At 36.5% G+C, this 13,782-nt stretch overlaps 1 protein-coding gene and 1 non-coding gene across 2 annotated transcripts in view; one reads left to right on the top strand and one right to left on the bottom strand.

Annotated features, from left to right (window-relative positions):
* Ahctf1 (AT-hook containing transcription factor 1) overlaps nt 1–13,782 on the bottom strand; it is a 70,701-nt gene that overhangs the window by 41,332 nt on the left and 15,587 nt on the right. Inside the window, exons 4-8 of the mRNA XM_023710248.1 lie at nt 10,005–10,185; nt 6,630–6,837; nt 4,092–4,208; nt 1,670–1,754; nt 357–507 (exon numbers count right to left, since the gene is read on the bottom strand). Of these exons, the coding sequence (XP_023566016.1) occupies nt 357–507; nt 1,670–1,754; nt 4,092–4,208; nt 6,630–6,837; nt 10,005–10,185 (742 nt within the window). The remainder of the gene's footprint in view (nt 1–356; nt 508–1,669; nt 1,755–4,091; nt 4,209–6,629; nt 6,838–10,004; nt 10,186–13,782) is intronic.
* LOC111815543 lies at nt 4,284–4,414 on the top strand. The gene has a single exon (XR_002820226.1). It is a non-coding gene; the product is annotated as a small nucleolar RNA SNORA61 (small nucleolar RNA).

Genomic DNA, 13,782 nt, shown 5'->3' with positions numbered 1-13,782 from the left:
CATTTTACTAGGAAGAGATAATTAGATAACTAATTAAAGGAAACAGAAAAGAAAATTTAAGGCCACTACAGCATGTTTGTAATATACAGCTCAAAAAATATACAGGAAATATTCAGGTGTATACTAGTTACTTCAGATCACTTTTGTTTTAAGAAGTCAGTCACTGGCCTAAACTACTCAATTTTGGAGTTCTATAAAGCAATCTGGAGACTAAGAAATATCCAGTATATGATAAGTCTGTAATAAATTCATAATTAGTATTCCAAGTTTTTAACTGTCAGGAATATGAACTCTAAAACCCCATACCACTCATAAATCTTAAAATCAAGACTTTACATGAAATACTTTTAACTAACCTTCACTCATGCCTTCTTCCCTCTCACCATGAGGTCGAAATTTTTCTATACTCTGGCATCCTAATAATTTGGTATTGCTGGTCTGTCCCCTCAAAGGAAACATGCCACCTGCCAGGTCCAGTGTATATCTTTCTTCACAATACTCTAGTCCCTGTAACATAAAATAAATATAAACCTTAGTAGGATTATAAGGAAAAGATTATAAAATTAAACATTCTACAAATTTAAAATTATTTCACACAATACCAGTAAAACATAAAACTGAAAAAGGATTTAGAAGTTGTATACTATAAAACACAAATAACAACACATTTAGACTCTTAAAAATAATTACCAAATAATCTTTGAAAGCTATACCAGGGTCAGAGAGACAGCTCAGTGACATAAGTGCCTTCCTGGCAAGTGCCAAGTCCTGAGTTCCATCCCCACCACCAAAAAAAAAAGCTATACCAAACACGCGAACCTTCATGTACAACTTGTTAGGAATATAAACTGGAGTAAAACAAACAAGCAAAAACAAAAAAACAAAGTGCAGTAAACATCAAAATTCTATTATACAAAAAAAATAAATAAATAAAAATTCTATTATATAAAGGGCTGGGGATGCAGCTCAGTTATATAGTGCATGCTTAGCATACATAATGTCCTGGGTGCAATTCCCAGTACTAACAAAACCAAACCAAATTAAACCAAACCGAATTATACACCTATAGACTCTACACCAACAAATCTATCTTGCTATTCTTACTAAAACTCTTAGCCTAAAATACTGAAGGTTCTCAAACATATTTTTGCTCAAAATTCTTTACAAATGTAGCAAGAAGTTTTAGAATTACCCAGTGGGGGAAAAATGTGTAATCATAAAAATGTCATGTATTATTTACAGATTATACATGTGGATTCCCTCATAATCATCCATATAACCTTTAATCACTAGGTTAAAAAAGCCTGTTCTAGGCATTGGTACAACACGACTATCAGCAGTACCCCTCTATTTTCACAGAAATTCTTCCAAAAACAAGTAGCCATCTAAGAATCTAGGTGTGTTCGCTGTCTTATAGTCACTGGACTTACTGCTTGATATGTTACAGCAACAAAGGATTATTCTGGGGGGCTACTAAATAGACCACAAACTTAAGTCTCGTGCAGTTCCCTCATTTTACAAGAAAATAGTATCTAAAGAAGACTGCTGCATTTGTGAAACAGGTAAAAGAAATGGAGATCTCAGGATCATTACCTTGCAGTATCTTGAACAAAAGGCAAAACACTTAAAATGGGGAGATGGAGATATTAATACTGCACCTATCATTTACCTCATATAAGATTTGTCCTGATGCCAAACATTTTCTATCACCAAAGGCCAACTGAAGCAGATGCAAACTCAAAACATCACCTTCACTAAAAGAAACAAATTGAGATACATTAAATATCATAGTAAAACATTAAGTATCTCTTACCATTTGAATTTTCTGCCTCACACTGAATGCATATTAAAAAATTGTCTCTGTGAAGAACTTATCTTTATGTGGCTTTCACAAAATGTCCTTTGAAACAGTAAGTTACTTTACTTTTTATTGATACTTAAGATGTATAGCTACTTAAAATAACTAAACTATCACAGGTTCATTTGCAGCTAGGAGAGTAGCCACATGGATAAATGTCCTGGCCAATGAAAGGTAAGCAATTATCCCATGGCTACTACAGAGGAGACAGCATGTCCTCTGCTTCTTCTTGTTCTTGGTCCCTTCCTAGCTTTCCTGACTCTTGTTTTTAATCACCAAGTATCTCTATTGGGAGGGTTACCAAGACAGCTCCTAGCTGTCTTCTTTTCTCCACTTTCACTCACTATAAGCCAGTGGTTTTCAACTGTGGTTACTTATTATTAAAATCACTAGAAGAGCTTTGAAAAAACTCTACTTCTTAGGTCATGCCACCAACAACTGATTTAGTTGGCACAAGGTAGGCACAGAAAATTCCTTTTCTTAACCAGGCTTTATACAAACTTTTAAACAAATAAATACTACTTTTCTGCCCTTATCTACAACTACTTTGCACTCTCCCCATCTTATTGCTTTTCCTACGCTATATCTATCATTCCCTCATTTTTTCCATTCCCTACCCCAACTCCAATTATCTAAAAACTGAATTATTTATTCCACCATACTTCATTTCCTTTCCCAGCTTTATTTTTCAGCACTTAACATCACTATATAAATTTGTATTGAACATATGTACCAATCTACTTATTTATTATTTTCCTCACTAGAATATAAGCTCTAGGTAAACAGAAATTTATCTCATGTATTGCTATATTCCTTAGGACAGTTACTAACACACAGTAGATGCCCAAAACTATGCTGAATGGATACATGATCATAAAGCACAAACAAATGGTCTCTAAGAACCAGTCAACAGAACAGAGTGCATACAATCAACAATAAAGGGAATACCCATTATTTCTATTCACTTTTTCTCATTACACAGCTAAATGTTTTTAATAATCAATGAATCCTATGGCAACAATTTAAGATCTATACCCATGTAATAACATAGTGATAGATCCATTCTACAGTAATTATTCCCTTTCTTTTCCCTTTTGGTTCAAATGACTGTTGTCATGGGAGAAAAGGGACCATACTACTCGATGTAAATTTATATTTTAGTATTTTTATAAGTTTATATAGAAATCATCACTCCAAGGGACAGAACCATTAGGAAAAATTAATGGAATAAAAAAGTTGTTTCAGTAAAAGTTCCTCTCTCATTCCCTATCACTTACAGCCTTCAAAAATCAGTTTTCAAGTCACTGAGACACTACAACCACATGGACTGGAGTACAGTATTACTCGATGATGGCTTCTATATTTTAATTTCAATTCTGTACAAGATTGATACATTTCAAAAGTGGTAAACGAATTTTTCACTCACTCCTTATAGTATAGGGCAGTGGTAGCAAACCTATGGCATGCATGCTACAGCGGGGTGTTTATATCACTGAAAACTCTAAAAGGTTCACCATCACTGGTATAGGATAAGACAATCAAGAAACAGGGCAATCTAACACAAAAACCCAAACTGACTTGGTGCAGGTATCTAGAATCTTAGAATGGATCTATAAAGAGAAACCACTAAGAATACTAAGTTATTAAGATATAACACACCACAAACTTAACTGTTTACTATCAAAGACTCACCAAAATGAGTAAATCAATACCTTAACTGTCCTAGGACTGGAAATGATTAAGTTTAACCAGTTAGAAATTGAACTGAACTCATTCTCATAAGGTAATGGTGGAACAAAATTAAAGCTTATGACAGATCCAGAAAGATTAGTCAAATTAACTATATAAATATACTGTAAAAATCATGGACCAGAGAATACAGTGGGGATAAATGACAAAAGACAGGCATGACAACAGAAGTGGGGAAATAACAGATTATAAATCAGGCCTTAAAAACCATTGAAGGTAATACGAAATTAGGTATTTACCTGTACTGGGTTATCCTTTGAAATAATATTTGAACCAAGTCATGTAAACACCATTTCATCTTACTGGTATCTCAATCATTCAAATATGTAAAAACAATCACTTAACTTTTAAATAACGTCAACTACTACTTGTTAATCTACAGAAAGAATTATGTTGCATTTGCTAAAAGAAAGTACAAAGCTTCCCAAAGAAATTAACTGTCTCATTTGACAAATATTTTTAAAACCACATGCATCACACTAACCTATCTTGTGTAGACTGAACAGCCCATAAGTAACAGCAATTACGAGGATCATTCTCAGGTTCTTGAAAAGTAACAGCACATATAGGAACCCTTCCACCTTCCAATTGTGTGTAATATCTAAAACAAGACAAAAAATTAGAATATTCTTAAGTTAGCATTTTTGGAAAACATTGGGGTTAAGAAACTACTGTTACCCTCTAGTTCCCTTTCCCATCAGATCTGAACACTGGTCTTGGTGGTCATAAAGGAGGAAAAGGAATCCTGAAGCTGGCCTCGCAGCCTTACGGTCTGATATGTTGCATGTGGGCTAGTTTCAAACAAGGTTTAAAAAAAAAAGAAAAGAAAAGAAACCACTGTTTACATGATCCCCAGAACTGATTTGGGGGACACAGTCAACTCACCTTACCTTAAAAATACATAGGCACAAGACATCCAAACTATGGCCAAGTCACCTATCACCCCCCACCTCGAACCAGGGTGATAATTACTGAATCATGTGCATACATTTATTATGTGTGATCTAGTTCTTAAGATTCACACCAATTCATGTCACTAATAACTGTCCTCTAAAAAGATAAAAAGTGGCCACACGATCCAAATCTAGCTAGTTGGGTTAAAAGTCAGTTTTGCACTACCAAAACAGAAGCTGAGTGAGAAACTAGTTCCCATAAATACTAAAACATAACTAGCCAACTTGGCTATGGTGGCACACACCTGTGATCCCAGCTATTTTATAGAGAATAAGGTGGGAGGATTACAAAATTCAGGAGTAGACTGGCCACACAGCTCAGCAGACTAAAGCTCCTGCTTAGGCAGAGCAAAGCAGTTGGGGATTTGATCGGTGGAGTGCTGTGCCCCAGGGCACGCTGAGACTGAGATTGAGACTGGGTGTGGCAGTGCAAGCCTGTAATCTCAGCACTTGGGAGACTGAAAACAGGAGAATCACTATGAGTCCCATCTATGTAGTGATACCCTGTAGACCCTATACTAAATATATTAAAATTTTTTTTGAAAATTTTAGGGCCGGCAAGATAGCTCAGCAGACTTAAGGACCTGCTTAGGCAAGTGCAGGGGCTGAGGTTTGATCCCCTGTACCACATGCTACACCAGCCCCGCCCCCGAGGTGCACTGAGTCGGCAATGGAGTCTGGGCATAGTGGCGCAGCCTGTAAGCCCTGCTGCTGTGAAGGCTGAAAAGAGGAGGATCACTACAAGTCTGAACTACGTGGTGAGACCCTATACAAAAAAAAAAAATTAAAATTCAAGGGTAGCAAGGGGAACGTAGTGAAAATAAAAAGGACCTGGGAGATAGTTCAATGTACAGTGCTTGCCTGCCAAGTATGAGATTCAGGGTTCAATACCCAGTACCACAAAAGGAGGAAGAGACATAATTAGCCAAACAATAATGTTAAGAAATCACTGCTATAAAAGCCAGGTCTTCAGAGATTGTTTTAGGAGCAATTAAAAAAAGTCACATTGGGGTTATACCTGATGAAAGGATAAAAGCAAACAGAGATAAGATAAATACATCAATATGCCCTAGAGGTACAGTGGGTATAAATTAACATCCTAAGTGCCAAACAGGCATTTACTTAACAGTAATCTATGTAACCAAAAAAAAAAAAAAAAAAAAAAAATCTATTTGCCATTTACAGAATTTTTTTCCTGTGTGTAAAAGGTGATGATAATAGGAAATGAACCCAGGGTCAAAGCACTGAGCTGTATTCCCACCCTTTTTCTGTTTTTGAGACAAGGTCTAAATTAAATTGCCCAGGCTGGGCTCAAACTTGTAATCCTCCTGCCTCAACCTCCCAGAATGCTAGGATTATAAATTTGTGCCACCATAATATAGAAAATTTAACTTTTTAATTTAATCATATTTTCAGGAAATTATTGACAACACATGTAGTTTTGATTTTTAAAATGTTTTTTCCATCAATGAAGAACACTTTATGATAAAATACTTGCTTTGATAAAATAGCTTTGAAAGAATTCATATTATACAAATAGTCTATCCATAGATCATACATATAGCATTTGAAAATCAGATTAAATTCACATTCTAAATTATTTCCATATCATATTCCAAATTATGATGGAATCCAATGAAACCATATTCAAGGTCAATTACTTTCACAAATTTTGAAAAAAATTTAAATATAAATTAAAACTACCAATGATCAAATAAGAAGCCAGGTGTGATGTTACCTGCCTGCAATCCCAGCACTTAGGAGGCAAAGAAAGGAGGATCACAAGTTCAAAGTCAGCCTGACCTACACAGCGAGTTCAAGGCTGGCCTGGACGACATAGAAAGACCCTATCTTGAAAACACAAAGTCAGGTGTGATGGTACGTGCCTGTAATTCCAGCATTCAGGAGGCTAAGGCAAGAGGATCACTGCAAGTCTGAGGCCAGAATGGGTAACAAGTGAGTTCAAGGCCAGCCTGAACTACACAGTGAGACCCTGTCTCAAAAAAAAAAAAAAAAAAAAAAAAAAGGAAAAGAAAGAAAACAAATCACATAAGAAAAGTTATACTTACTCTCTTTTCATGCTTTTCATATTCCAAAGTGCTAGGTAGCCATCAGAAAAACCTACAGCAAGCTGGTTTGTCCTGTTAATGTAACTAAGAGTAGAAACAGCTGTTCCAGATGGGCTTACTAACTGGAAACACAGATGGCGCCCCGCTCTCATGGCACTCTCTCTGATGTGTGGTACTTCAGCTGGAATACCAGTTACAACTTCAAGGTCTAAAACAAGAAGACAGACAAGATTAAAAGCTATGGACAGAGCACACACACAAAATGACAGAAACTATAAACAGCAAAACAGCAAACTTGTCATCATAAAGTCAACTATGTTAATTAAAAGAAAAATAATGATAAAGCATGCTGAGCAAGAAAATAACTATCCTTATCTTTACCTACTTTAATGTGTAGCTCAAAAACAATAAGGTAGTTTTCAAAATTCAACATACACCAGTATCAGTATGTGAGGTAGGATCTTATAAGTATTAATTTCCTAAGCAATCACACATAAGGCTGATTATTATCATCATCATTATCATTTTGTCTTTTTGAGACAGGGTTTCACTGTGCAGTTCAAGTTATCCTTGAACTCATTTTGTAGCCCAGGCTGGTCTTGAACTCACAGCAATTCTCTTGCCTCGGCCTCCTCAGTGCTGGAAATACAGGCATACACCATTATACCTACCTTGATTATTTCTTGATTCAAATTTAGAACTATAACTTCCTTTCAAGGAATGGCTGATTCCAGGCCTCAAACAGGAAATATGTAGATAATTCTTGTACATCTTTACTGAACAGAGCCAGGAGACAGGCTCTTATTAGCAAAGATAACACATGTCGAATATAAAAAATAATGAAAATAAATAAAACAATGATATTTTTAAAACCTTCTACATTTTGAGTATGATACTGAAAAAAGAGTGAAAGAGCCGGCCATGGTGGTAGATAACCTGCAAATCCAGTGCTCTGAAAGGCTGAGGCAGGAAGATGGAAAACCCAAGCCCAGCACAAATCAACTTAGTACTTTAATGAGAACTTGTCACCAAAAAAAAAAACAAAAAAAAAAAAAAAACAGGGAATATAGTTCAGGGCAAATGCTCTGTGTTCAATCCCCAATACCAGTAACAAACAAACAAACCAAAAAAAAAAAAAAAAAAAAACCGCAGAAGGAAGAAAAACAGTGAAGACTAAATCCCCTGCTGCCCATACCTACAAAAGAATCAATGGAAGTAGTACCAACTCCTTAATAATTTGTTGATTCAAATTTAGAACTATATCCTTCCCTTTCTGCCCAATCTGTATTTCAGGGTAGCAAACAGCTCTAATTAGTGAGAAAATTTCCCTTTATATTGACATAATTTAAAAATTAATTTGCAATAGAACAACTATATAAAACAAGAACATAACCAAACAAAAATGACTTTGCAGTCATTGATGAAATACAACCTCAATTAATTAAATTAGTTTAAAGTACAGTTTTTCAATGTTGGTACTACCATTGTTTGGAGGTCAGAATATTCTGTTGTGGAGGGCTGTTTTGAACATCACAAAATATTAAGCAGCATCCCAACTCTTTTAATGACCAGTAGCCAGAAGCACCATCCCGACACTGCCAGACATCTCTTAAAAGACAAAATTCACACCTGGGGGAACATCACTGTCCAAAAACTTTCACGAAACTTAAAACAATAAATCAGTATTGACCCATTGATGACTGATAAGAAATTTCACATCATGCATCTCCTGACATGATGCACTATGAAGTACTGAGCACTTCCAAAGTATCTTCACCAAAATGTAAAATATTAATCTTTACTCAAAACTAACTTACATTTGCAAAAAATGTAAATGAAATTCATCAAATCACATACTTACAATCTCAAATTTTTACTACTGTTTTGTGGTGATGGAGATCAAACATGCCAGGCAAGTGTTTTACCTAACATTGAGCTATACCTGCAGCCTCACAGTTAATTACAAAAGATTTGGTTCTTTGGTCAATTTCTGGTTAGATACTTTTACTACTTGTAGCTTGGAATCAACCAGTTTTATTATATCAACAATGTTCATAAGTTATACTCACTATAAGGTAGACAAAATGCAGATAGTTGGATCTATTTTCATTTGCTTTAAAAATTAAAATCCTCAAGGTCAAATCTTTTTCAGGTTAAATAATCCTTTCCTAACTAAGTATGGAAGCACACAAATGAAGTCCCAACTACTCAAAGACTCAGAGAGAAAGACAAATTCAAGGCCAGCTGAGCAATGCAATAAAGATCTCATTTTAAAATAAAATTTTAAAAAAGGCCTGCGGATGTAGTTGAGCACTTGTTTAGCATACACAAAACCAATCGCCAGTACTGAAAAAAAGGTCCTTTCCTGAAAGCTTCTAAGTAAAATTTATTTTTAGTATGTAGGTTAACTCTCCTCTTTACATGAACCAATCAAATAAATCTCACAATTAAAAAAAACTGAAGGCATTTGAGAACAGTAGATGTAAAGACACACCCCCTACACACACCCCTGCCACCCTTTGAGACAGAATCTCACTGTATAGTTCAAGCTAGTTTCAGTCTCCCTAGTGTTGCAGTTACAGTAAATAAAATCTTTTAAAGGAGGAAACCTCTATTTACTTTTTTTTGGTGGAACTGGGAATTGAACTCAGGCCCTTGCGCTTGTCAAGGAAGCGCTTATTCTACTGAGCCATCTCCCCGGCCCCTATTTACTTTTGTTGTACTTAAATACTGTTAGTTTACTTTAGGATGTTACTTCATTGGGGAAAAAATTTTTTTTTGGTGGAACCAGGGACTGAACTCAGGCCCTTGCCAGGCAAGTGCTTAAATACTGTTAGTTTACTTTAGGATGTTACTTCATTGGGAAAAAAAAATTTTTTTTTGGTGGAACCAGGGACTGAACTCAGGCCCTTGCCAGGCAAGTGCTTATTCTATGGAGCTATCTCCTCAGCCCCTGTTGGGAAACTTTAATTACTGTTTTTCAAATTATTTTCCCCTGGTCTTACAACAGGAACATAAATAACATACCAAAAGCAAATCTTAGATCCTATATGGCTGGAGAACTGTATACTGGTAAGGGTCAAGACTATTTTTTGCCCTTATTCCAATTTACTTAATAGAAAATAAAATTATAGAAATATGGAAAGAGATTAACATCCCTACCTTTTTCAAGGTCTACTTTAGTATATGAACACTTCAACAAAATAGAATAACCCATGCAAGAATTTACAATGCCCAGGAATGCACAACAAAAGAAGCAAAAATACATAATTTACTATACTGTATAAAAATTTGGGGTCACTTTAAAAAAAATTCCATTGATTCAGAATATTCAAATGCTCAATTTTTGGTCTCAAATAAAAAATGACTAATTACCTGATGCTTCTATTTCATTTTGACTGCATGATAAGTCATCCAAACACAGGTCAACCAGAAGGATCTGTCCAATGTCAGTTACCACAGCTGCCACACCAAAAAGCCATCGCAGACTTGGGTGTAAATGCTGAGTGCTTGCACTGGCTCCTCCATGATTAATTATAGGTTCAATAGCTGTTACCTACAAAGCAAAATGTATACTGGTTTGAAAAGACAACCAAGAGCACATAAAAAAATTAAAACAGTTGCAACAAAGAAATCTTCAAATATATTAGGAGTTACACTATTATTTAATATATTTTAAAAAGCAGCTATATTAACTGATATTTATTAAGATCTTCTTAGGTGCTAGTTACTGTAGTAATGGCTCATTTAACCTTCACAATAATCCTGATATTGTACTTTATGTAATTATCTGTTTCAAGATGAAACAACCTGAGACTTCGAACATTAGCTAAGTCATAAAAACCATAAAATCATTAAGCACTAAAGTCAAAGAAGTTATTCTCACTTTAAAGCTCCAAACCACAAAACACTAAGGGATTATACAACTTAAAAAGAGGGCCAGCCAAATAGCTCAGCGGATTAAAACTCAAGTGGGCACAGGGGCCAGGGGTTCAATCAGGGGCACAATGAGATGCCACTGAGACTGGGTGTGGTGGCACACCTGTAATCCTAGCACTTGGGAGGCTGTAAACAAGAGAATCACTACAAGTTCAATCTAGTAGTGAGACCCTGAACACCCTGTAGGCCCTTCCCTAAAATATAGAAAGAAAAAAAAAAAAAAAAGTAAAACAAACCACTGCAGAAAAATTTACTGTCTACTCTTTAAAACAAACAAAAATCCCCCCTCCCCCGCAAACTTAGGTCCTATTCAGAAAGTAACCTCAAAATAGGTTATACTCTAATGGATTTCATAGAAAGCCTTTTACCCTTTCATTGAAGAAGTTAAATTTTAAATGTTGATGCTTAACTGTCCATACTTTATATTTAGCGTCCCTTCTATTTCGTATTAATTTGCAAAAGTTAAATGTAACATATGATGACTGTTCCACTGATTTCTGCTATACTTAGTGATGATTATCCAAGAAAGAGGAAACGTGGCATTGGTGATTATGTGTAATGTAAGATTAAAATTTCTTTCGAGGCTATAATTTATTTCACTGACAGAAGCCCAGCTCTTTGTATCATTAGTACACAAAATATTATACAATGTTATTAATTCTGAGGGATGTAATTTCATGGGTTTTTTTTTTTCTCTCCATAATTTTATTGAGAAACAAACAGCAATGAGACAGTTTTAAACCAAATTGGTAGGACAGTTTCAATAATTAACACATTGCATACATTCTTCCTAGTGGTTAATTGCTGTACAAGATGTGGACATGACATCCTATTTACAAACACCATTAGAACAAATCCCTCTATTCATCAAGAGAATGTAACTATATATCTATCCTAACCACTTTGAATATGCAGATACAAAATGGACATTCATCTGTATCTCCTTTTTTGTTAAGTTCCATTATTTGAATATTATAGGTGTGTAAACTCAGCAAAATATTCTAAAAGAGTCCAGTAGTCCATAATAGTATTGGGTCTTCTGCTTGACTGGCAATGTCAGAAATAGTTGACCTGAGTCCAGGTTTTTTTCTAATTGTACTAATACCTATAGTAATAAAATATATGTTTAATTCCCCAGTGAGAAGTATAAAACTGTTTCAGCTTGCATTCCTTATGTAAATATTATATGAAGTGATTATTAACACTACCAAAATTCTAGAAGAGGCAGTGTAAAACATTTAGGAGAATATAGTCACTATATCTCTTGCCAAAAACTAGTTGGTTTAACTTCTTCTGATGGTATCTATCATGAATCCTTTTTATTTCCTTTCCTTTTATTACCCATAAACTCAACTGAGCAACCAGAAATTTATTAACTTGTTCTTACATTTTTTCCCCTTATGGTACTATCCTGGGGACTGAACTCAAGGTCTTCACACTTGGCTACCTCCCTAACACCTCCCCCTTTTCCAGACAGGACCCTCACTAAGTCACCCAAATTGGGCTTAAAACTTGTGCTCCTCTCGACTCAAGTCTCCTGGAACGCTGAGATTATAGCCATGTGCCACCATACTCACAAGTTCTCTTGTTTAGAATGATCAGTGAGTTCTAACAGGAAGTTACTTTCTGAATACGTTTTGAATGTTTCTTCTCTATACTGTCATTTTCTTGTTCAATTCGTATTATTTACCTTAATTACCATATCCTTGTTTCGTTTTTTATAACACCCTTCCTGACTCAATGCAAGTTTTCTAGAGTAGTACTTAAAACTTGCATGAGCATAGACTTTAGAAGGCCCCTAATTTTAAAAAGAGGCCATTCACAATCTGAATCCTCACTGTTTTCAGTTTCCGCTTCCTCCTCCCACTTCACCCCCCAGCCATTGTGAATTAAATCTAGTTTTCCAAATGCTTCTAGTACTTTTACTTTTTCCATTTTTCTTTGTTTGAATTTACAATCCTTGAATAGAAATTATTCAAATACTTCATGTTACAGCACTTCAGTTTAACAAAGTATCTTATAATTCTCAACTAGGCTCTAATTTTGTTTTGAAAGGTGGACCAAGTTCAAATAACTTATCCTCAGAATTAGTATGTAGCTTGATTTAGACCACAGTAAACACTCAAATTGCGTTAATTTTGCCTCTAAAATCTTTTGTACTCTAGTGTTCTCACCATCTCTAGGACCACTTGAAAGACAAGAGACTACAAACTACTTTGGGCCCCTACATTATCTCACGAGACCTCAGTTTCTCAACTGTCATTAAGCTTGCGTTCACCCTGCAAGCAGGGGAGGGGCCTGGGTTCAATTCCCGGGCCTGTTGTGCCTGCCCCAGGCTCAGGCCCCAGGGTACAATGAGATGGCATTCGAGACTGGGTGTGGTGGCACATGCCTGTAATCCCAGCTCTTGGGAAGTTGTAAACAGGCGGATCACTATGAGTCTGATCTAGTAGTGAGACCTAAACACCCTAAAGACCCTTCTATAAAATAAAAAAAATTAAAAAAAGGAAAACTGAAAAAAAAAAAAAAAAAAAAAAAGCTTTGCTTTTAACTTTAGAAATTCTACTCTAAGATCCAGTCCTAGCCCAGGTCCGGTGAGTGTGTAGGAGAGCTTCCGGCTACCTTGCACCGGCGGGAACTACTGCTCCTAGCCCAGGAGCAGCGTGGGTGAGACCCTCTTCCACACCCTTGGGGACGCGCCCCACCACTCCGCAGCACCTCCCCTACCCTGCCTGCCCAGTAGGAATTTCTGCCACGTTCGGGAACACCCAGATCCAGTCCTAGGCCAGGCCCAGTGAGTGTGTAGATGATCCTACTACCCTGTGCTAGCATGACCTACTGGTCCCAGCCCAGGCGCAGCTTGGGTAACAGCCTCTTTCACCCTCTTGGGACACCCCCCATCACTCCTTAGTACTCCCTCCACACCCTGCCCACAGGGTAGGAATTTCTGTCACATTCCGGGAAACCCCACATCCAGTCCTAGTCCAGGCTCGGTGAGTGTGTGGGAGAGCTTCCTCTCCCCCCTACTCTACCTTGTCCCCTCCAGACTTGGCTCAGGCCTGGCATACAGGCCTGGGGTGAAACCCTGCAGCTGCAATTCCTGCAGACTGTAGGGGACAGAACCACCCAACTAGTCCAAGAGCAAAACATCTTGTCAGAGGGGTATAACAGGTTTACATCCAAGGGCAGCAGCAGGAAGGAGCTGAGCACAGCA

The sequence above is a fragment of the Octodon degus genome, unplaced genomic scaffold (genome assembly GCF_000260255.1).
Source record: "Octodon degus isolate 3935 unplaced genomic scaffold, OctDeg1.0 scaffold00017, whole genome shotgun sequence".
NCBI classification, from domain to species: Eukaryota; Metazoa; Chordata; class Mammalia; order Rodentia; family Octodontidae; genus Octodon; species Octodon degus.
This window is presented reverse-complemented; position numbering and strand designations above follow the sequence as displayed.